This window comes from Scyliorhinus canicula, chromosome 19, assembly GCF_902713615.1.
Source record: "Scyliorhinus canicula chromosome 19, sScyCan1.1, whole genome shotgun sequence".
Classification (NCBI taxonomy): domain Eukaryota; kingdom Metazoa; phylum Chordata; class Chondrichthyes; order Carcharhiniformes; family Scyliorhinidae; genus Scyliorhinus; species Scyliorhinus canicula.
The window spans coordinates 763,314-784,521 of record NC_052164.1 but is presented as its reverse complement, the minus strand read 5'-3'; the positions used below and the strand labels follow the sequence as shown (position 1 = coordinate 784,521).

The 21,208-nt window shown below is 44.4% G+C and overlaps 1 protein-coding gene across 1 annotated transcript in view; it reads left to right on the top strand.

Annotated features, from left to right (window-relative positions):
* The first annotated feature begins 435 nt into the window (after nucleotides 1-435).
* The window catches only part of LOC119954300 (receptor activity-modifying protein 1-like), a 30,429-nt gene continuing 9,656 nt past the window's right edge, over nucleotides 436-21,208 (top strand). The window contains exons 1-2 of the mRNA XM_038779410.1: nucleotides 436-652; nucleotides 10,642-10,812. Of these exons, the coding sequence (XP_038635338.1) occupies nucleotides 592-652; nucleotides 10,642-10,812 (232 nt within the window). The 5' untranslated portion in view covers nucleotides 436-591. The remainder of the gene's footprint in view (nucleotides 653-10,641; nucleotides 10,813-21,208) is intronic.

The window sequence follows — 21,208 nt, the reverse complement described above, 5'->3', positions numbered from 1 at the left end:
TACTAGTTAATGATCATTCTGTGGTGACATGCATCACTGTAAATACACAAGGGGTTAATGTAAGTACACGTAGACTAGCTAGAGACTAGAGGGAGCAGCAGAGACATCACACACAGACACTCAACCAATAGGTCAGTAAGATAGGACACGACCAATGGGCATTCACGATACACACAGGGGGGCATTACACCAACCCATATATAAAGGACACAGCACACATGATCTTCCTCTTTCCAGTGGAGACACTCAGTGAGCACAGACACAGGGTTGATTCAACACATCACACCCACCACGTGGATTGTAGCAGACTGGTTAGATAGTCTGAGTAGCTATAGCAGGATTAATGGGAGAGTCGAATCCAAGTAGGAGAATTGTTAACAGTTTAATAAACGTGTTAAAGCTATCTCCAAGTCTGAACCTTCCTTTGTCAGAGTGCACATCAAGGAAGCAGCTTATGCTACGTCAAGAGCATAACAAAACACATTCTCCTCTCCGGATAGAGACACGCCTGTGGTTTCCTGTTTCCAGCACTAAGACCAAGTTTGTTTTAAGCTCTTTGGTCAGTCAGTGACAGGAGACATCACAGCCACGATGTTCTGTATTCAAATCATTGCCTGCGGGAGACTGATTCTGGCTCTTCTGTTGGCACCAAGTAAGTACTTAAATAACCAAATCTGCTTTTCAGAGGGTAGCTGTGTCATAGTATTCACACAGCCCTCGGACAATGGGTCAATTGGTACATTTCACTCACAGTCATCGCTTCTGTCTCTCCCTTTCTGTGAATGAATCCCAATGACCCAGGTCCCACTTCCATTTAACTTTGATTTCTCAACTTGTGATCAGGCTGCTGGGGTATTTACTGAGCTGTTGTCTCTGAGTTCCCTCTTGGAGACAGCTGAGATTCAGGTGTATCTCACACTGCCACCATTCTAGTACACATTACATGAAGGGCAGTTGAAATAGATTCAATGGGCAGAACGGTGTCACAGTGGTTATCACTGCTGCCTCACAGTGCCAGGGACCTGGGGTGGCACAGTGGCACAGTGCTTAGCACTACTGCCTCAAAGCTCCAGGGTCCCAGTTTCAATTCCTGTCTCAGGAGTCTGTGCGGAGTCTGCACGTCCTCCCCGTGTGTGCGTGGGTTTCCTCCGGGTGCTCCGGTTTCCTCCCACAGTCCAAAGACGTGCAGGTTAGGGGGTTGGCCATGATAAATTGCTCCTTAAGTGTTCAAAAGGTTTGGTGGGGTTATGGAAATAGGGTGGGGACTGGGTCTGGGTCGGGCGCTCTTTCAGAGGGTCGGTGGAGACTTGATGGGCTGAATGGCCTCCTTCTGCACTGTGGGGATACTATGATTCTATAATTTTATGGGTGATGTGATTTCTGTTGGTTCTGTTCTTGTTATGACCTCCAAAGGGGCCAAAACCTGTATTGGATCCAGTTCCCCTCCTACACCGGCTCCCCAGGTGGTTTGAGAGGGGGGAGAGAGCCTCCCCCTGATTGGAGGAACCCCACAGGAACCCTAGGTCAGGGAGGAAGAACCTGCGGAGAGAAGAGTAATTAATGTATTGTAATTAAATCGGGTTGTATCCCGTCTACCTGGCCTCATGTGGAGTCCTTTCCTTCAGTCTTAACAGTGTTTTTCTGTGGGTGATGTGTGTTTTTGTGCATTCTGTATGTAGCTGAGGATTCTGTGCTTTTTCAAGGGATTCTGTGTTTTTCAGTGGATTCTGTGTTGGTCAGTGAGGTCTGTGTTTTTCAATGGGTTCTGTGTTTTTCAATGGGTTCTGTGTTTTTCAGTGGGTCCTGTGTTTTTCAGTGGGATCTGTGTTGTTCAGTGGGTTCTGTGTTTTTCAATGGTTTCTGTGTTTTTCAGTGCATCCTGTGTTTTAAAGTGATTCTGTTTTTCAGTGGGTTCTGTGATTTTTGGTGGGTTCTGTGTTTTTAAATGAAATTTTTGTTTTTTGGTGGGTTCTGTGTTTTTCAGTGAGTCCTATATTTTTCTGTGAATTCCGTGTCTTTTAGTGGGTTCTGTGTTTTACAGTGACTTCTGTGTTTTTCAGTGGGTTCTCTGTTTTTCAGTGGGTACTGTGTTTTCCAGTGAGCGCTGTGTTTTTCAATGAGGCCTGTGTTTTTCAGTGGAGTATCTGTTTTGCAGTGGGTTCTGTGTTTTTCAGTGGGCTCTGTGTTTTTAAGTGGGTTCTGTGTTTTTCAGTGGATACTGTGATTTTTTCTGTGGGTTCTGTATTTTTCAGTGCATTCTGTATTTTTCAGTTGGTTCTGTTTTTCAGTTGGTTCTGTGTTTTTCAGCAGGTTCTGTGTTTTTCAATGAGTTCTGTGTTTTTAAGTGGGTTCTGTGCTGTTCACTGGGTTCAGTGTTTTCCAGGGGGTTCCCTGTTTTGTAGTGGGTTCTGTGTATTTCAGTGGGTTCCGTATTTTTTTAGTGTGTTCTGTGCATTTCAGTGGGCTCTTTGTTTTCAGTGGGATCTGTGATTTTCAATGAGGTCTGCATTTTTAAGTGAGCTCTGTGTTTTTCAGTTGGTCCTGTGTTTTTCAGTTGGTCCTGTGTTTTTCAGTGGGTTCTGTGTTGTTCAGTGGATTCTGTGATTTTCAGTGCGTTCTGGGTTTTTCAGTGGGTTCTGTGATTTTCAGCGGGAACTGTGTTTTTTTAGTGGGTTCTGTGTTTTTGTAATGAAATCTGTGTCTATTTTTCTGTGAATTCCGTGTCTTTTAGTGGGTTCTGTCTTTGGGTTCTGTGTTCTTCAGTTGGTTCTATGTTTTTCAGTCGGTTCTATGTTTTTCAATGAGTTCCGTGTTTTTTTTTGTTTTTTTAAAAATAAATTTAGAGTGCCCAATTATTTTTTTCCAATTAAGGGGCAATTTTAGCGTAGTCAATCCACCTAACCTGCACATCTTTGGGTTGTGGGGGCGAGACCCACGCAAACACGGGGAGAATGTGCAAACTCCACACGGACAGTGACCCAGAGCCGGGATCGAACCTGGGACCTCGGCGCCATGAGGCAGTAGGGCTAACCCACTGCGCCACCGTGCTGCCATGAGTTCTGTGTTTTTAAGTGGGTTCTGTGCTGTTCACTGGGTTCCGAGTTTTCCAGTGGGTTCCCTGTTTTTCAGTGGGTTCTGTGTTTTTCAGTGGGTTCTGTGTTTTTCAGTGGGTTCTGTGTTTTGCAATGAATGCTGTGTTTTTCAGTGGGTTTCGTGTTTTTCAGTGGGTTCTGTGTTTTTCAGTGAGTTCTGTATGTTTTAGTGTGTTCTGTGCACTTCAGTGGGCTCTTTGTTTTCAGTGGGATCTGTGTTTTTCAGTGGGTTCTGTGTTGTTCAGTGGGTTCTGTGCTTTTCAATGGGCTCTGTGCTTTTCAATGAGCTCTGTGTTCTTTGTGGGTTCAGTGTTTTTCAGGCGATACTGTGTTTATCAGTAGATCCTGTGTTTTTCAGTTGATACTATGTTTTTCATCGGTTCCGTATTTTTTCTATGAGTCCTGTGTTTTTCAGTGGATCTGTGTTTTCAGTGGGGTATGTGTTTTACAATGGGTACTGGGTTTTTCGTTGGGCTCTGTGTTTTTCAGTGAGTTATGCATTCTAAGTGGGATCTAAGTGGGATCTGTGATTGTTCAGTGGTTTCTATGTTTTTCAGTAGGTTCTGTGTTTTTCATTGGTCCAGTGTTCTTGTCAGTGAGTCCTATATTTTTCAGTGAGTTCCATATTTTTTAGTGTGTTCTGTGCATTTCAGTGGGATCTGTGTATTTTGGTGGGTTCTGTGTTTTTTAATGAGATCTGTGTTTTACAGTGGGTTCTGTGTTTTTCAGTGAGTCCTATATTTTTCTGTGAATTTGGTATCTTTTAGTGGGTTCTGTCTTTGGGTTCTGTGTTTTTCTGTGGGATCTGTATTTTTCAGTGAGTTCCATGTTTTTCAGTGGGGTCTGTGTTTTTCTATGAGTTCTGTGTTTTTCAGTGGGCTCTGTGTTTTTCAGTGGGTTCTGCGTTTTTCAGTGGGTTCTGCGTTTTGTCAGTGGGCACAATATTATTCAGTGAGCTCTGTGTTCTTCAGTACGTTCTGTGTTTTTTCAGTCGGTTCTGTGTTTTTCAGTGAGTTCTTCGTTTTATCAGTGGATTCTTTATTTTTCAGTAGCTTCTGTGTTTTTTCTATGAGTTATGTGTTTTTCCAGTGGGTTCTGTATTGTTCAGTGGGTTTTGTGTTTTTCAATGGATGCTGTGTTTTTCAGTGGGTTCTCTGGTTTTCTATGAGTTCTGTGGTTCTGTGTTTTCAGTGGGCTATGTATTTTACAGTGTTTTCCCTGTGTTTCATTGGGTTCTGTGCTTTTCAGTGAGTTCTGCGGTTTTCAGTGGGTTCTGTGTTTTTCAGTGGATTATGTTTTTTTCAATGGATTATGTGTTTTTCGTATGTCCTGTATTTTTCAGTGGGTTCTGTTTTTTTTCCCGTGGGTTCTGCGTTTTTCAGTGGGTTCTGTGTTTTTCAGTGGATTATGTTTTTCGCATGTTCTGTGTTTTTCAGTGGATTATGTGTTTTTCGTATGTTCTGTATTTTTCTGTGGGTTCTGTGTTTTTCAGTGGGTTCTGTGTTTTTCTATGAGTTCTGTATTTTTCAGTGCATTCTATGTTATTCAGTGGGTTCTGTGTTTCTTCTATGAGTTCTGTGGTTCTGTATTTTCAGTGGGCTATGTATTTTACAGTGTTTTCCCTGTGTTTCATTGGGTTCTGTGTTTTTCAGTGGGTTCTGTGTTTTTCAGTGGGTTCTGTGTTTTTCAGTGGGTTCTGTGTTTTTCAGTGGGTTCTGGGTTTTTCAATGGTTCCTTTGTTTTCCGGGGGGGGGGGGGGGTGGTTCTGTGTTTTGTCAGTGGGCGCAATGTTATTCAGTGAGCTCTGTGTTCTTCAGTGCGTTCTGTGTTTTATCAGTGGATTCTTTATTTTTCAGTGGCCTCTGTGTTTTTTCTATGAGTTCTGTGTTTTTCAGTGGGTTCTGTGTTTTTCAGTGGGCTATGTATTTTACAATGGTTTCCCTGTGTTTCATTGGGTTATTTGCTTATCAGTGAGTTCTGTGTTTTTCAGTGAGTTTTGGGATTTTTCAGTGGGTTCTGTGTTTTTCAGTGGATCTGTGTATTCTGTGGGCTTTGTGTTTTTCAGTGGGTTCCACGTTTTTCAGTGGGTTTTGGGGTTTTCAGTCGGTTCTGTATTTTTCAGTCGGTTCTGTGTTTTTCAGTAAGTTTTGTGTTTTTCAGTGGGTTTTCTGTTTTATCAGTGGATTCTATGTTTTTCAGTAGCTTCTGTGTTTTCCAGTGGGGTGTTTTCATTGAGTTCTGTTTTATTTTCACTGGGTTCTGTGTTTTGCAATGGATCCTGTGTTTTTCAGTGGTTCTGTGTTTTCAGTGCATTCTTTGTTTTTCAGTAGGTGCAGTGTTTTTCAGTGGATCCTGTGTTTTTCAGTAATTCTGTGTTTTGTGTGGGCTCTGTGTTTTACTGTTGGTTCTGTGTTTTTCATTGGTCCTGTGTTTTTCCAGTTTATCCTGTGTTTCTCAGTGGTTCCATGTTTATCAGTGGGTTCTGTGTTTATTCAGTGAGTTCTGTGTTTATTCAGTGGATTCTGTGTTTATTCACTGGGTTCTGTGTTTATTCAGTGGGTTCTGTGTTTATTCAGTGGGTTCTGTGTTTTTCAGTGGGGTGTTTTCATTGAGTTCTGTTTTATTTTCAATGGGTTCTGTGTTTTGCAATGGATCCTGTGTTTTTCAGTGGTTCTGTGTTTTCAGTGCATTCTGTGTTTTTCAGTAGGTGCAGTGTTTTTCAGTGGATCCTGTGTTTTTCAGTAATTCTGTGTTTTGTGTGGGCTCTGTGTTTTACTGTTGGTTCTGTGTTTTTCATTGGTCCTGTGTTTTTCCAGTGGATCCTGTGTTTCTCAGTGGTTCCATGTTTATCTGTGAGTTCTGTGTTTATTCTGTGGGATCTGTGTTTATTCAGTGGGTTCTGTGTTTTTCAGTGGGTCCGGTGTTTTACAGTGGCTACCATGTTTTTCATTGGTTCTATGTTTTTCAGTGAGTTATGTGTTTTAAATGGGTTCTGTGTTTTTCAGTGGCTTCTGCGCTTTTCAGTGAGTTCTATGTTTTTTAAGTGGGTTCCGTGTTTTATCAATGGATTCTATGGGCGCGATTCTCCCATATGGGGAGAAATCGTAAGGCTGGCGTCAAATCCGGGCGGGTTTGACGCCAGCGCGCCCCTTCCCGACCGGGAACCGATTCTGGTCCCCGGTCGGGGCTAGCATGCCGACGCCGTAAACTCCGGCATCGCGGGCTTAACGAATTTTGTTAAGCCCGCTTGCCAGAGTTAGCGCCGGCTGACGCGTCATATGACGTCAGCCGCGCATGCGTGGATTGGAAGACTCCAACCCGCGCATACGCGGATGACGTCATCGCGCATTTGCGCGAAACCCGCGCATGCGCGGGCCGGGATGCCCCTCAGCTGCCCCGCGAAGTGATACAGCGGGGCGGCGGAGGGACAAAGAGTGCGCGGGTATCGGACCTGCTGCCCGCGATCGGTGGGCACCGATCGTGGGCCCATGGCACCCTTGGCACGGCCGTGGTACTGCCGTGCCAATCGGTGCCATGGTTTTAAAGATCGAGAGATTACGGCCGTTTTTACGAACGGCCAGACCAGGTGTGTTTGCCGTTCGTAAAAACAGCCGTAAAGGGCTGGGAACTCGGCCCATCGGCCAGCTGAGAATCGCTGCCGGCCGTAAAAAAACGGCGGCAGCGATTCGTATCGGGAGTCAGGCGTGGGGGGGGGGGGAGAATAGCGGGAGGGCGTCGGAACAGCGTGGCCGTAAAATTTTACGAGCCACGCTATTCTCCGCACCGTCGGGAGTGCGGAGAATTGCGCCCTATGTTTTTCAGTAGATTCTGTGTTTTCTCTATGAGTTCTGTGTTTTTCAGTGGATCCTGCGTTTTTCAGTGGTTTTCTGTGGTTCTGTGTTTTCTTTGGGCTTTGTCTTTTCCAGTGGCTTCTGTATTTTCTCTGAGTTCTGTTTTTCAGATGATCCTGTGTTTGACAGTGGATCCTGTGTTTTTCAGTGGGTTCTATGTTTTTCAGTGGTTCTGTGTTTTCAGTGGGGTATGTGTTTTACAGTGGGTACTGTGTTTTTCAGTGGATCCTGTGTTTTTCAGTGGACTTTTTGAGTTGGAAAAAATGAATTGGGTACTCTAATTATTTTTTAAAAATTGTCTCAAGTAGGCTTACATTAGCACTGCAATGAAATCACTATGTAAATCCCCTAGTCATCACATTCCGGCACCTGTTCGGTACACAGAGGGAGAATTCAAAATGTCCAATTCACCTAACAGTCTTTCAGGACTTGTGGGAGGAAACCGGAGCACCCGGAGGAAACCCAGGCAGACATGGGGAGAATGTGCAGACTCCACACAGACACAGGGAGAACGTGCAGACTCCACACAGACAGTGACCAAAGGCATTTCTCACCTAGACCATTGTTAATCGCAGAAAGGTTTCGGTTCCACTGCCGTAATCAAGAAGAAGGTAAAAGCATTTTCCAATTTGTAGCAACTTTAAGAAGGTTTGCAAAATACTGCAAGTTTGGTGCAACATTGGATGACACCCCTTGTGATAGACTGATATGTGGACTCTGCAGTTAAGCTATTCAGAGGATGCTGCTTCCTATAAGCAATTTAACTCTCAAAGCTGCTGTGGAAGTTGCCGCATCTATGGATCTAACAATAAGAAGAGTTTCACAGATAGGGGCTGGAATGATGACCCACGAAATGCAGACTGTCAAAAACAAGGCTGTGAGAGTATAACCATGTTATCAATGTACACAGGTTAGACACTCAGTGGAGGAATGCTGCAGTAGAGAAAAATGTGCAAGAAGTGTGTCAAAAAGGGCTACATTGCCAAAGCAATCTGGGCTCAGAAAACCACTGTTTGTGCAAGAAAATACTCTAAACAGACTGGTTGTGTCTGTAAGTTAGTGGATGAGATTCAAGACCCCACAGGAAACGACAGAGCTGAAACCAGGCGTCTTGTCGGTATGGGGCAATCAACATTTCTGGGTATTCCCAAAACTGATGGTAATCAAATCAAAACGGAAGTTGATACAGGTGCAGCTGTATCACTGATACCTGAGACAATCTATTATTAGAAGTTGAAATCAAATTTGGTCTGGAGGCTTTAATTGAAGAGGCCATACCATGGTATTATCGCCGCTTTTACGTATGATGTACAATATCTTATCCAAGCAACATGCAAATACTGGTGCTTTGGCACGATTGCTATTACAAGCCAAGCGTGAACCTGAAGAACATTTCATCACCATCCTGTATTATTCACTCGTGGATAATGTACCGGTTGTTTCATTTTCAGTACAGAGATGCACAAGAACTGGTCCAGTGATGGGAAGGTGATGGACATGGTCCAAAAAGGAACGATGACAAATGTGCATTGTCAAAATTCTGACTTCAAGCCCCACATCACAAGAAGACTTTAGTTGACAGTTCAGAGTGGAGTTTTATTATGGGTATTCTGAGGACGACACAGTGATGCAGTGGTTAGCACTGCTGCATCATGGCGCTGAGGATTTGGGTTCAATCCCGGTCCCGGGTCACTGTCCGTGTGGTGCTTGCACATTCTCCCTGTGTCTGCATGGGTTTAACCCCCACAACCCAAAGATGTGCAGGATAGGTGATTGGCCACGCTAAATTGTCCCTTAATTGGGAAAATAAAGAAATGGATACTCCAGATTTAAAATAGGTATTCAGAGTAATTATTCCACCATAAGATATATTTGGCCCATTGAGTCTGCTCCCCATTTGATGATGGCAGATATGTTTCTCATCCCCATTCTCCTGCCTTCTCCCCATAACCCCTGATCTCTTATTAATCAAGTCCTTGACCAACTACATGAGGGACATCCTGGTGTGATGAGGATGAAGGAATTGACACGCAGTTATTTTTAGTTGCTCAATCAAAGAGAAATGCCAGTCCTGTGCAAAACTAATAAATATTTCACCTCTGTAACCTTACATTCATGGGAATGACCGACACAGCCATGACAGTGAATACACATAGGGCGGGATTATCCGGCCACACCTGCTCAGCGACTGGAGAGCCCCCGGACGAGGTCAATTGACTTTTCCATTGTCCTCGTCTTGCCCATTCCGATCTTGGGGCGGAAGAATCCAGCCCATAGACTGCGTTGGTCCAGTGAAGAGTCACATGTTCCTAGTGATTGTCGGTGCGCACTCCAAATGGCTGGAGACGGTGATAACGAAATCCACATTGGCAGAACAAACTATTGAGAAGTTGGACAAAATATTTGCAAGATTTGGTTCACCGGAGCAGATCATAAGTGATAATGGTGCTCAATTAACTTCTAAGGAGTTTGAAGACGACTTAAAGGGAAATGGTTACACTGCATCAAGTCAGCTCCATATCATCCTGCAATAAATGGTTTGGTCAAACAATTCATACAGTCAGTAAAGCATTCCATCAAGGCATTGAAGGACCATGGTACATTGGCAAGAAGAATGAACACATTCTTAATATATTCCTGGAACAAGGACAGAGTTCACCAGCAATGCTGCTGTTCAAAGGGAAACTGAGAACAAAGTTTGATCTTTTGATACCACCTGATACTTTGAAGATTGTTAAACAACAACAACAAGCACAGAATGCTGGGAAAGAGCAATACTCTAAAAAGTGAGTATTCAATTAAGGAGAGCAAGCGCTAACCAGAAGCTACACCACCAATGAGAAATGGGTACCGTTTGTGATCCCAACAAAGACAGGTCCAATATTGCACCCCATGCAGATGGATGATGAGAGAGTTTGGCAACATCATACTGACCAACCACCAGCTTCACAAAGTGAAATCACTGAAACGTCTCAAGAAATATGTCCCTTGGAATATCTAAACAGTGATACATCCAAACTGAGATCAAACACAGGGAGAAGTTTGATTCTGTTTCTAATACCGATCGTGACAGACACTGGAGTAACTTCTCAGAAAGTACACCACCTACTGAAGAGGATGAAGACATGTCCCAGGTCACAAGTAGTCAGGTTCCAGAATGTCAAGTCCAACAATATATGTATAGAGACTATGTATGAGTGGATCTTTTGTAAAAATGTTAAGCAGTTGTCATTGCACTGAACTAGTAAAGGAGGAAGGCGCTATGTATCAGAGAACACATCCCTGCTGGTGGAACGTCACATGATCTGTAGTGACATCAGCAGAGCGTGTTTTCGCTTGGGCTTCAGTCCCCCATCTTAGATTATATCAGTAACACCTCCTAATAAACCTCTCATCCTGCTTGTAAGAAATCCAATCTGGGCATCTCCAAATCTTGTCTCTCTGTGGAAACCCAGAGATACAACAGCCAGTGTGTCAGACCCTCTCTTCCATCATAACTCTCCATCTCTCGGCCTTTTTGCAGTCAACATAATTCCCTCCATTCTTGTTGTTTATTCCAAGTAATTGTCATTCTGTGTTGCTCCTATGAATGAAAATGAAAATATTTAATATGATGGATTGTAACATTATTTTTGATGCTCCCTGTTTAATTATCAATACTTAATATCTAAAAGTGACATTAGTCCTTCCATTTTCAGCTCTTGTTGAAGCCATGAGCAGCAAAACCAACCTGTCCCAATTGAATATAGCCATGGAGTCAGGCTCCACCACGGTACCTGGATCTTATCCCACTCCTGCATCAAAGCCAGAATCTACAATGGGATATGCAGAAGAAGAAACATTTCCAACCCATGACAACAATTCAGAGGGTGAGTGTGGCATTTTCTTTCAGAATAAAACCCTCGCTGTAACTGGAAACTATTACAGTTGAACAAGATGTGCCGATTTGCAAAATCCATTGCCTGTGGAAGTGGTCAGAGGGCAAACAAGGCTTCCTTTGACTTGTATCAATCAAAAATGTAATTCAAGGTCCTATAATCTATTTTGGATGGAAAGAGGGGCCTTCACCTGAGTCTAACATCTGTCACAGGTAAATTGCTAGAATCATTATTAAGGTGTTATAACAGGTTATTTAAAAATCTTAGCAGGATCAGTCAGAGTCAATACAGTTTTGTGAGTGAGGAATCATGTGTAACTCATTTAGTAGAGGCCAAGGTGGATAGGGGGGAACCTTGAGATGTGGTGGACTTGGATTTCCAAACGGCAAAGTTACACATCAAACGTTACTAGACAAGAGTATGTGGTGCAGTGGGTAATGGATTAGCATGCACTGAGAATTGGTTAGCTCCAGGAAGCAGAGAGTGGGGATAGATGGGTGTTTTACAAGTTTGCGAGCTGTAACTAGTGGAGTGCCACAAGGATCGGTGCTGGGGCCTCTTTAATTACATGGATGAAGGGACCAAATGTATGGTATATAATGATACCAAGATTGATTGGAAAGTTGTTTGTCACGAGTCAGCAAAAGGATACAAATAGGTTCAGTGAGTGGGTTGTGCTGACAAGTATGCCAGGTGTGCTCTCACTAACACCCTGTACCCACTGCAGTGAATCTTCCTCACTTTTATATTTGGCAGATAGATTAGAATGTGTGAACTTGTCCACTTTGGCAGGAAGAATAGAAGAGCAGCAAATTCCTTAAATGGAGCGAGATTGAGGAACTGTGAGGGACAGGGGGAACTGGGCGGAGTGCGACAGGATGGCAAATGGAATGATGGTGTTTATTGCAAGGAGACTTGAATATAAAAGTGAGGAAGATTCACTGCAGTGGGTACAGGGTGTTAGTGAGAGCACACCTGGCATACTTGTACAGTTTTGGTCTCCTTATTTGAAACAGGGCGTAATTGTATAAGAAACAGTTCAGAGAAATTCATGCGACCCATTCCCAAAATCAAGGGCTTATATGATACAAGGGAAGGTTGGGAGGTTTGTGCTGTACATTGAAGTTCAGAGGAATCTCCCTCAAATATGAGAGATTGGAGGGTGTGATCATGTATTTACTTTGTTTGGCCCCTTGTTCCGTACTGTAACCAATCAGTGATTGTCAATGTACCATTTGTCAATGTTCTCTGTTGATTATTCTTTTGTCTACTATGTACGTACTGCGTACATTCCGTTGGCAGCAGAAAAATACTTTCCACTGTACTTCGGTACATGTGATAATAAATCAAATCAAATCAGGTGGATTCTGAGAGGATGTTTTAAAAAATGTGGGAGAGTAGGGGGCATAGTTCAAGAATAAGAGGTCCCCTTTTTAATATTCTCAGTTATATTCCCCTCTCTCTCTCGGTTATATTCCCCTCTCTCTCTCGGTTATATTCCCCTCTCTCTCTCGGTTATATTCCTCTCTCTCTCGGTTATATTCCCCTCTCTCTCTCGGTTATATTCCTCTCTCTCTCGGTTATATTCCTCTCTCTCTCGGTTATATTCCTCTCTCTCTCGGTTATATTCCTCTCTCTCGGTTATATTCCCCTCTCTCTCGGTTATATTCCTCTCTCTCTCGGTTATATTCCCCTCTCTCTCTCGGTTATATTCCTCTCTCTCGATTATATTCCCCTCTCTCTCTCGGTTATATTCCCCTCTCTCTCGGTTATATTCCTCTCTCTCTCGGTTATATTCCTCTCTCTCTCAGTTATATTCCTCTCTCTCGGTTATATTCCCCTCTCTCTCGGTTATATTCCTCTCTCTCAGTTATATTCCTCTCTCTCGGTTATATTCCTCTCTCTCTCTCGGTTATATTCCTCTCTCTCTCTCAGTTATATTCCTCTCTCTCGGTTATATTCCCCTCTCTCTCGGTTATATTTCTCTCTCTCAGTTATATTCCTCTCTCTCGGTTATATTCCTCTCTCTCTCTCGGTTATATTCCTCTCTCTCTCTCGGTTATATTCCTCTCTCTCTCGGTTATATTCCTCTCTCTCTCAGTTATATTCCCCTCTCTCTCGGTTATATTCCTCTCTCTCTCGGTTATATTCCTCTCTCTCTCGGTTATATTCCTCTCTCTCTCGGTTATATTCCCCTCTCTCTCGGTTATATTCCTCTCTCTCTCGGTTATATTCCTCTCTCTCTCGGTTATATTCCTCTCTCTCTCGGTTATATTCCCCTCTCTCTCGGTTATATTCCCCTCTCTCTCGGTTATATTCCCCTCTCTCTCGGTTATATTCCCCTCTCTCTCGGTTATATTCCCCTCTCTCTCGGTTATATTCCACTCTCTCTCGGGTATATTCCCCTCTCTCTCGGTTATATTCCCCTCTCTCTCGGTTATATTCCTCTCTCTCTCGGTTATATTCCTCTCTCTCTCAGTTATATTCCTCTCTCTCGGTTATATTCCCCTCTCTCTCTCGGATATATTCCTCTCTCTCTCGGTTATATTCCTCTCTCTCGGTTATATTCCCCTCTCTCTCTCGGTTATATTCCTCTCTCTCTCGGTTATATTCCTCTCTCTCGGTTATATTCCCCTCTCTCTCTCGGTTATATTCCCCTCTCTCTCGGTTATATTCCTCTCTCTCTCGGATATATTCCTCTCTCTCTCGGTTATATTCCTCTCTCTCGGTTATATTCCTCTCTCTCTCGGATATATTCCTCTCTCTCTCGGTTATATTCCTCTCTCTCTCGGTTATATTCCTCTCTCGGTTATATTCTCCTCTCTCTCGGTTATATTCCCCTCTCTCTCTCGGTTATATTCCTCTCTCTCGGTTATATTCCCCTCTCTCTCTCGGTTATATTCCTCTCTCTCGGTTATATTCCCCTCTCCCTCGGTTATATTCCTCTCTCTCTCGGTTATATTCCCCTCTCTCTCTCGGCTTTATTCCCCTCTCTCTCTCGGTTATATTCCCCTCTCTCTCGGCTATATTCCCCTCTCTCTCGGTTCTATTCCCCTCTCTCTCGGTCATATTCCTCTCTCTCTCGGTTATATTCCCCTCTCTCTCGGTTATATTCCTCCCTCTCTCGGTTATATTCCCCTCTCTCTCTCGGTTATATTCCTTTCTCTCTCTCGGTTATATTCCTCTCTCTCTCGGTTATATTCCCCTCTCTCTCTCGGTTATATTCCCCTCTCTCTCTCGGTTATATTCCCCTCTCTCTCGGTTATATTCCCCTCTCTCTCGGTTATATTCCCCTCTCTCTCGGTTATATTCCCCTCTCTCTCGGTTATATTCCCCTCTCTCTCGGTTATATTCCCCTCTCTCTCGGTTATATTCCCCTCTCTCTCTCGGTTATATTCCTCTCTCTCTCGGTTATATTCCCCTCTCTCTCGGTTATATTCCCCTCTCTCTCGGTTATATTCCTCTCTCTCTCGGTTATATTCCTCTCTCTCGGTTATATTCCCCTCTCTCTCGGTTATATTCCTCTCTCGGTTATATTCCCCTCTCTCTCGGTTATATTCCCCTCTCTCTCGGTTATATTCTCCTCTCTCTCGGTTATATTCCTCTCTCTCTCGGTTATATTCCTCTCTCTCGGTTATATTCCTCTCTCGGTTATATTCCCCTCTCTCTCGGTTATATTCCCCTCTCTCTCTCGGTTATATTCCTTTCTCTCTCGGTTATATTCCCCTCTCTCTCTCGGTTATATTCCTCTCTCTCGGTTATATTCCTCTCTCTCTCGGTTATATTCCTCTCTCTCGGTTATATTCCCCTCTCTCTCGGTTATATTCCTCTCTCGGTTATATTCCCCTCTCTCTCGGTTATATTCCCCTCTCTCTCTCGGTTATATTCCTCTCTCTCTCGGTTATATTCCCCTCTCTCTCTCGGTTATATTCCCCCCTCTCTCTCGGTTATATTCCCCTCTCTCTCGGTTATATTCCCCTCTCTCTCGGTTATATTCCCCTCTCTCTCGGTTATATTCCTCTCTCTCTCGGTTATATTCCTCTCTCTCGGTTATATTCCCCTCTCTCTCGGTTATATTCCTCTCTCTCTCGGTTATACTCCCCTCTCTCTCGGCTATATTCCTCTCTCTCTCGGTTATATTCCTCTCTCTCTCTCGGTTATATTCCCCTCTCTCTCGGTTATATTCCCCTCTCTCTCGGTTATATTCCCATCTCTCTCGGTTATATTCCCCTCTCTCTCGGTTATATTCCCCTCTCTCTCGGTTATATTCCTCTCTCTCGGTTATATTCCTCTCTCTCGGTTATATTCCCCTCTCTCTCTCGGTTATATTCCTTTCTCTCTCTCGGTTATATTCCTCTCTCTCTCGGTTATATTCCCCTCTCTCTCTCGGTTATATTCCCCTCTCTCTCTCGGTTATATTCCCCTCTCTCTCGGTTATATTCCCCTCTCTCTCGGTTATATTCCCCTCTCTCTCGGTTATATTCCCCTCTCTCTCGGTTATATTCCCCTCTCTCTCGGTTATATTCCCCTCTCTCTCGGTTATATTCCCCTCTCTCTCTCGGTTATATTCCTCTCTCTCTCGGTTATATTCCCCTCTCTCTCGGTTATATTCCCCTCTCTCTCGGTTATATTCCTCTCTCTCTCGGTTATATTCCTCTCTCTCGGTTATATTCCCCTCTCTCTCGGTTATATTCCTCTCTCGGTTATATTCCCCTCTCTCTCGGTTATATTCCTCTCTCTCGGTTATATTCTCCTCTCTCTCGGTTATATTCCTCTCTCTCTCGGTTATATTCCTCTCTCTCGGTTATATTCCTCTCTCGGTTATATTCCCCTCTCTCTCGGTTATATTCCCCTCTCTCTCTCGGTTATATTCCTTTCTCTCTCGGTTATATTCCCCTCTCTCTCTCGGTTATATTCCTCTCTCTCGGTTATATTCCCCTCTCTCTCTCGGTTATATTCCCCTCTCTCTCTCGGTTATATTCCCCCCTCTCTCTCGGTTATATTCCCCTCTCTCTCGGTTATATTCCCCTCTCTCTCGGTTATATTCCCCTCTCTCTCGGTTATATTCCTCTCTCTCTCGGTTATATTCCTCTCTCTCGGTTATATTCCCCTCTCTCTCGGTTATATTCCTCTCTCTCTCGGTTATACTCCCCTCTCTCTCGGCTATATTCCTCTCTCTCTCGGTTATATTCCTCTCTCTCTCTCGGTTATATTCCCCTCTCTCTCGGTTATATTCCCCTCTCTCTCGGTTATATTCCCATCTCTCTCGGTTATATTCCCCTCTCTCTCGGTTATATTCCCCTCTCTCTCGGTTATATTCCTCTCTCTCGGTTATATTCCTCTCTCTCGGTTATATTCCCCTCTCTCTCTCGGTTATATTCCTCTCTCTCGGTTATATTCCCCTCTCTCTCGGTTATATTCCTCTCTCTCACGGTTATACTCCTCTCTCTCTCGGTTATATTCCGCTCTCTCTCGGTTATATTCCCCTCTCTCTCGGTTATATTCCCCTCTCTCTCGGTTATATTCCCCTCTCTCTCGGCTATATTCCCCTCTCTCTCTCGGTTATATTCCTCTCTCTCGGTTATATTCCCCTCTCTCTCTCGGTTATATTCCCCTCTCTCTCGGCTATATTCCCCTCTCTCTCTCGGTTATATTCCTCTCTCTCGGTTATATTCCCCTCTCTCTCGGTTATATTCCTCTCCCTCTCGGTTATATTCCCCTCTCCCTCTCGGTTATATTCCTCTCTCTCTCGGTTATATTCCTCTCCCTCTCGGTTATATTCCTCTCCCTCTCGGTTATATTCCTCTCTCTCGGTTATATTCCCCTCTCTCTCTCGGTTATATTCCCCTCTCTCTCGGTTATATTCCTCTCTCTCGGTTATATTCCTCTCTCTCTCGGTTATATTCCCCTCTCTCTCTCGGTTATATTCCCCTCTCTCTCTCGGTTATATTCCTCTCCCTCTCGGTTATATTCCCCTCTCTCTCGGTTATATTCCCCTCTCTCTCGGTTATATTCCTCCCTCTCTCGGTTATATTCCCCTCTCTCTCTCGGTTATATTCCTTTCTCTCTCGGTTACATTCCCCTCTCTCTCTCGGTTATATTCCTCTCTCTCGGTTATATTCCCCTCTCTCTCTCGGTTATATTCCCCTCTCTCTCTCGGTTATATTCCCCTCTCTCTCTCGGTTATATTCCTCTCTCTCGGTTATATTCCTCTCTCTCTCGGTTATATTCCCCTCTCTCTCTCGGTTATATTCCTCTCTCTCTCGGTTATATTCCTCTCTCTCGGTTATATTCCCCTCTCTCTCGGTTATATTCCTCTCTCTCTCGGTTATATTCCCCTCTCTCTCGGCTATATTCCTCTCTCTCTCGGTTATATTCCTCTCTCTCTCTCGGTTATATTCCCCTCTCTCTCGGTTATATTCCCCTCTCTCTCGGTTATATTCCCATCTCTCTCGGTTATATTCCCCTCTCTCTCGGTTATATTCCCCTCTCTCTCGGTTATATTCCTCTCTCTCGGTTATATTCCTCTCTCTCGGTTATATTCCCCTCTCTCTCTCGGTTGTATTCCTCTCTCTCGGTTATATTCCCCTCTCTCTCGGTTATATTCCTCTCTCTCACGGTTATACTCCTCTCTCTCTCGGTTATATTCCGCTCTCTCTCGGATATATTCCCCTCTCTCTCGGTTATATTCCCCTCTCTCTCGGTTATATTCCCCTCTCTCTCTCGGTTATATTCCCCTCTCTCTCGGCTATATTCCCCTCTCTCTCTCGGTTATATTCCTCTCTCTCGGTTATATTCCCCTCTCTCTCGGTTATATTCCTCTCCCTCTCGGTTATATTCCCCTCTCCCTCTCGGTTATATTCCTCTCTCTCGGTTATATTCCTCTCTCTCGGTTATATTCCCCTCTCTCTCTCGGTTATATTCCTCTCTCTCGGTTATATTCCCCTCTCTCTCGGTTATATTCCTCTCTCTCACGGTTATACTCCTCTCTCTCTCGGTTATATTCCGCTCTCTCTCGGTTATATTCCCCTCTCTCTCGGTTATATTCCCCTCTCTCTCGGTTATATTCCCCTCTCTCTCGGCTATATTCCCCTCTCTCTCTCGGTTATATTCCCCTCTCTCTCGGCTATATTCCCCTCTCTCTCTCGGTTATATTCCTCTCTCTCGGTTATATTCCCCTCTCTCTCGGTTATATTCCTCTCCCTCTCGGTTATATTCCCCTCTCCCTCTCGGTTATATTCCTCTCTCTCTCGGTTATATTCCTCTCCCTCTCGGTTATATTCCTCTCCCTCTCGGTTATATTCCTCTCTCTCGGTTATATTCCCCTCTCTCTCTCGGTTATATTCCCCTCTCTCTCGGTTATATTCCTCTCTCTCGGTTATATTCCTCTCTCTCTCGGTTATATTCCCCTCTCTCTCTCGGTTATATTCCCCTCTCTCTCTCGGTTATATTCCTCTCCTCTCGGTTATATTCCCCTCTCTCTCGGTTATATTCCCCTCTCTCTCGGTTATATTCCTCCCTCTCTCGGTTATATTCCCCTCTCTCTCTCGGTTATATTCCTTTCTCTCTCGGTTACATTCCCCTCTCTCTCTCGGTTATATTCCTCTCTCTCGGTTATATTCCCCTCTCTCTCTCGGTTATATTCCCCTCTCTCTCTCGGTTATATTCCCCTCTCTCTCTCGGTTATATTCCTCTCTCTCGGTTATATTCCTCTCTCTCTCGGTTATATTCCCTCTCTCTCTCGGTTATATTCCTCTCTCTCTCGGTTATATTCCTCTCTCTCGGTTATATTCCCCTCTCTCTCGGTTATATTCCTCTCTCTCTCGGTTATATTCCCCTCTCTCTCGGCTATATTCCTCTCTCTCTCGGTTATATTCCTCTCTCTCTCTCGGTTATATTCCCCTCTCTCTCGGTTATATTCCCCTCTCTCTCGGTTATATTCCCCTCTCTCTCGATTATATTCCCATCTCTCTCGGTTATATTCCCCTCTCTCTCGGTTATATTCCCCTCTCTCTCGGTTATATTCCTCTCTCTCGGTTATATTCCTCTCTCTCGGTTATATTCCCCTCTCTCTCTCGGTTGTATTCCTCTCTCTCGGTTATATTCCCCTCTCTCACGGTTATACTCCTCTCTCTCTCGGTTATATTCCGCTCTCTCTCGGTTATATTCCCCTCTCTCTCGGTTATATTCCCCTCTCTCTCGGTTATATTCCCCTCTCTCTCTCGGTTATATTCCCCTCTCTCTCGGCTATATTCCCCTCTCTCTCTCGGTTATATTCCTCTCTCTCGGTTATATTCCCCTCTCTCTCGGTTATATTCCTCATCCTCTCGGTTATATTCCCCTCTCCCTCTCGGTTATATTCCTCTCTCTCTCGGTTATATTCCTCTCCCTCTCGGTTATATTCCTCTCCCTCTCGGTTATATTCCCCTCTCTCTCGGTTATATTCCTCTCCCTCTCGGTTATATTCCCCTCTCCCTCTCGGTTATATTCCTCTCTCTCTCGGTTATATTCCTCTCCCTCTCGGTTATATTCCTCTCCCTCTCGGTTATATTCCTCTCTCTCGGTTATATTCCCCTCTCTCTCTCGGTTATATTCCCCTCTCTCTCGGTTATATTCCTCTCTCTCGGTTATATTCCTCTCTCTCTCGGTTATATTCCCCTCTCTCTCTCGGTTATATTCCCCTCTCTCTCTCGGTTATATTCCTCTCCCTCTCGGTTATATTCCCCTCTCTCTCGGTTATATTCCTCTCCCTCTCAGTTATATTCCTCTCTCTCAGTTATATTCCTCTCTCTCGGTTATATTCCTCTCCCTCTCGGTTATATTCCCCTCTCTCTCGGTTATATTCCCATCTCTCTCGGTTATATTCCCCTCTCTCTCGGTTATATTCCCCTCTCTCTCGGTTATATTCCTCTCTCTCGGTTATATTCCTCTCTCTCGGTTATATTCCCCTCTCTCTCTCGGTTGTATTCCTCTCTCTCGGTTATATTCCCCTCTCTCTCGGTTATATTCCTCTCTCTCACGGTTATACTCCTCTCTCTCTCGGTTATATTCCGCTCTCTCTCGGTTATATTCCCCTCTCTCTCGGTTATATTCCCCTCTCTCTCGGTTATATTCCCCTCTCTCTCTCGGTTATATTCCCCTCTCTCTCGGCTATATTCCCCTCTCTCTCTCGGTTATATTCCTCTCTCTCGGTTATATTCCCCTCTCTCTCGGTTATATTCCTCTCCCTCTCGGTTATATTCCCCTCTCTCTCTCGGTTATATTCCTCTCTCTCTCGGTTATATTCCTCTCCCTCTCGGTTATATTCCTCTCCCTCTCGGTTATATTCCCCTCTCTCTCGGTTATATTCCTCTCCCTCTCGGTTATATTCCCCTCTCCCTCTCGGTTATATTCCTCTCTCTCTCGGTTATATTCCTCTCCCTCTCGGTTATATTCCTCTCCCTCTCGGTTATATTCCTCTCTCTCGGTTATATTCCCCTCTCTCTCTCGGTTATATTCCCCTCTCTCTCGGTTATATTCCTCTCTCTCGGTTATATTCCTCTCTCTCTCGGTTATATTCCCCTCTCTCTCTCGGTTATATTCCCCTCTCTCTCTCGGTTATATTCCTCTCCCTCTCGGTTATATTCCCCTCTCTCTCGGTTATATTCCTCTCCCTCTCGGTTATATTCCTCTCTCTCGGTTATATTCCTCTCTCTCGGTTATATTCCTCTCCCTCTCGGTTATATTCCCCTCTCTCTCGGTTATATTCCTCTCTCTCTCGGTTATATTCCTCTCTCTCGGTTATATTCCTCTCTCTCTCGGTTATATTCCTCTCTCTCTCTCGGTTATATTCCCCTCTCTCTCGGTTATATTCCCCTCTCTATCGGTTATATTCCCCTCTCTCTCTCGGTTATATTCCCCTCTCTCTCGGTTATATTCCTCTCTCTCGGTTATATTCCTCTCTCTCTCGGTTATATTCCTCTCTCTTCTCTCGGTTATATTCCTCTCTCTCTCGGTTATATTCCTCTCTCTCTCGGTTATATTCCTCTCTCTCGGTTATATTCCTCTCTCTCTCGGCTATATTCCCCTCTCGCTCGGTTATATTCCCCTCTCTCTCTCGGTTATATTCCTCTCTCTCGGTTATATTCCCCTCTCTCTCTCGGTTATATTCCTCTCTCTCGGTTATATTCCCCTCTCTCTCGGTTATATTCCTCTCTCTCGGTTATATTCCTCTCTCTCTCTCGGTTATATTCCTGTCTCTCGGTTATATTCCCCTCTCTCTCGGTTATATTCCTCTCTCTCGGTTATATTCCTCTCTCTCGGTTATATTCCTCTCTCTCTCGGTTATATTCCCCTCTCTCTCGGTTATATTCCCCTCTCTCTCTCGGTTATATTCTCCTCTCTCTCG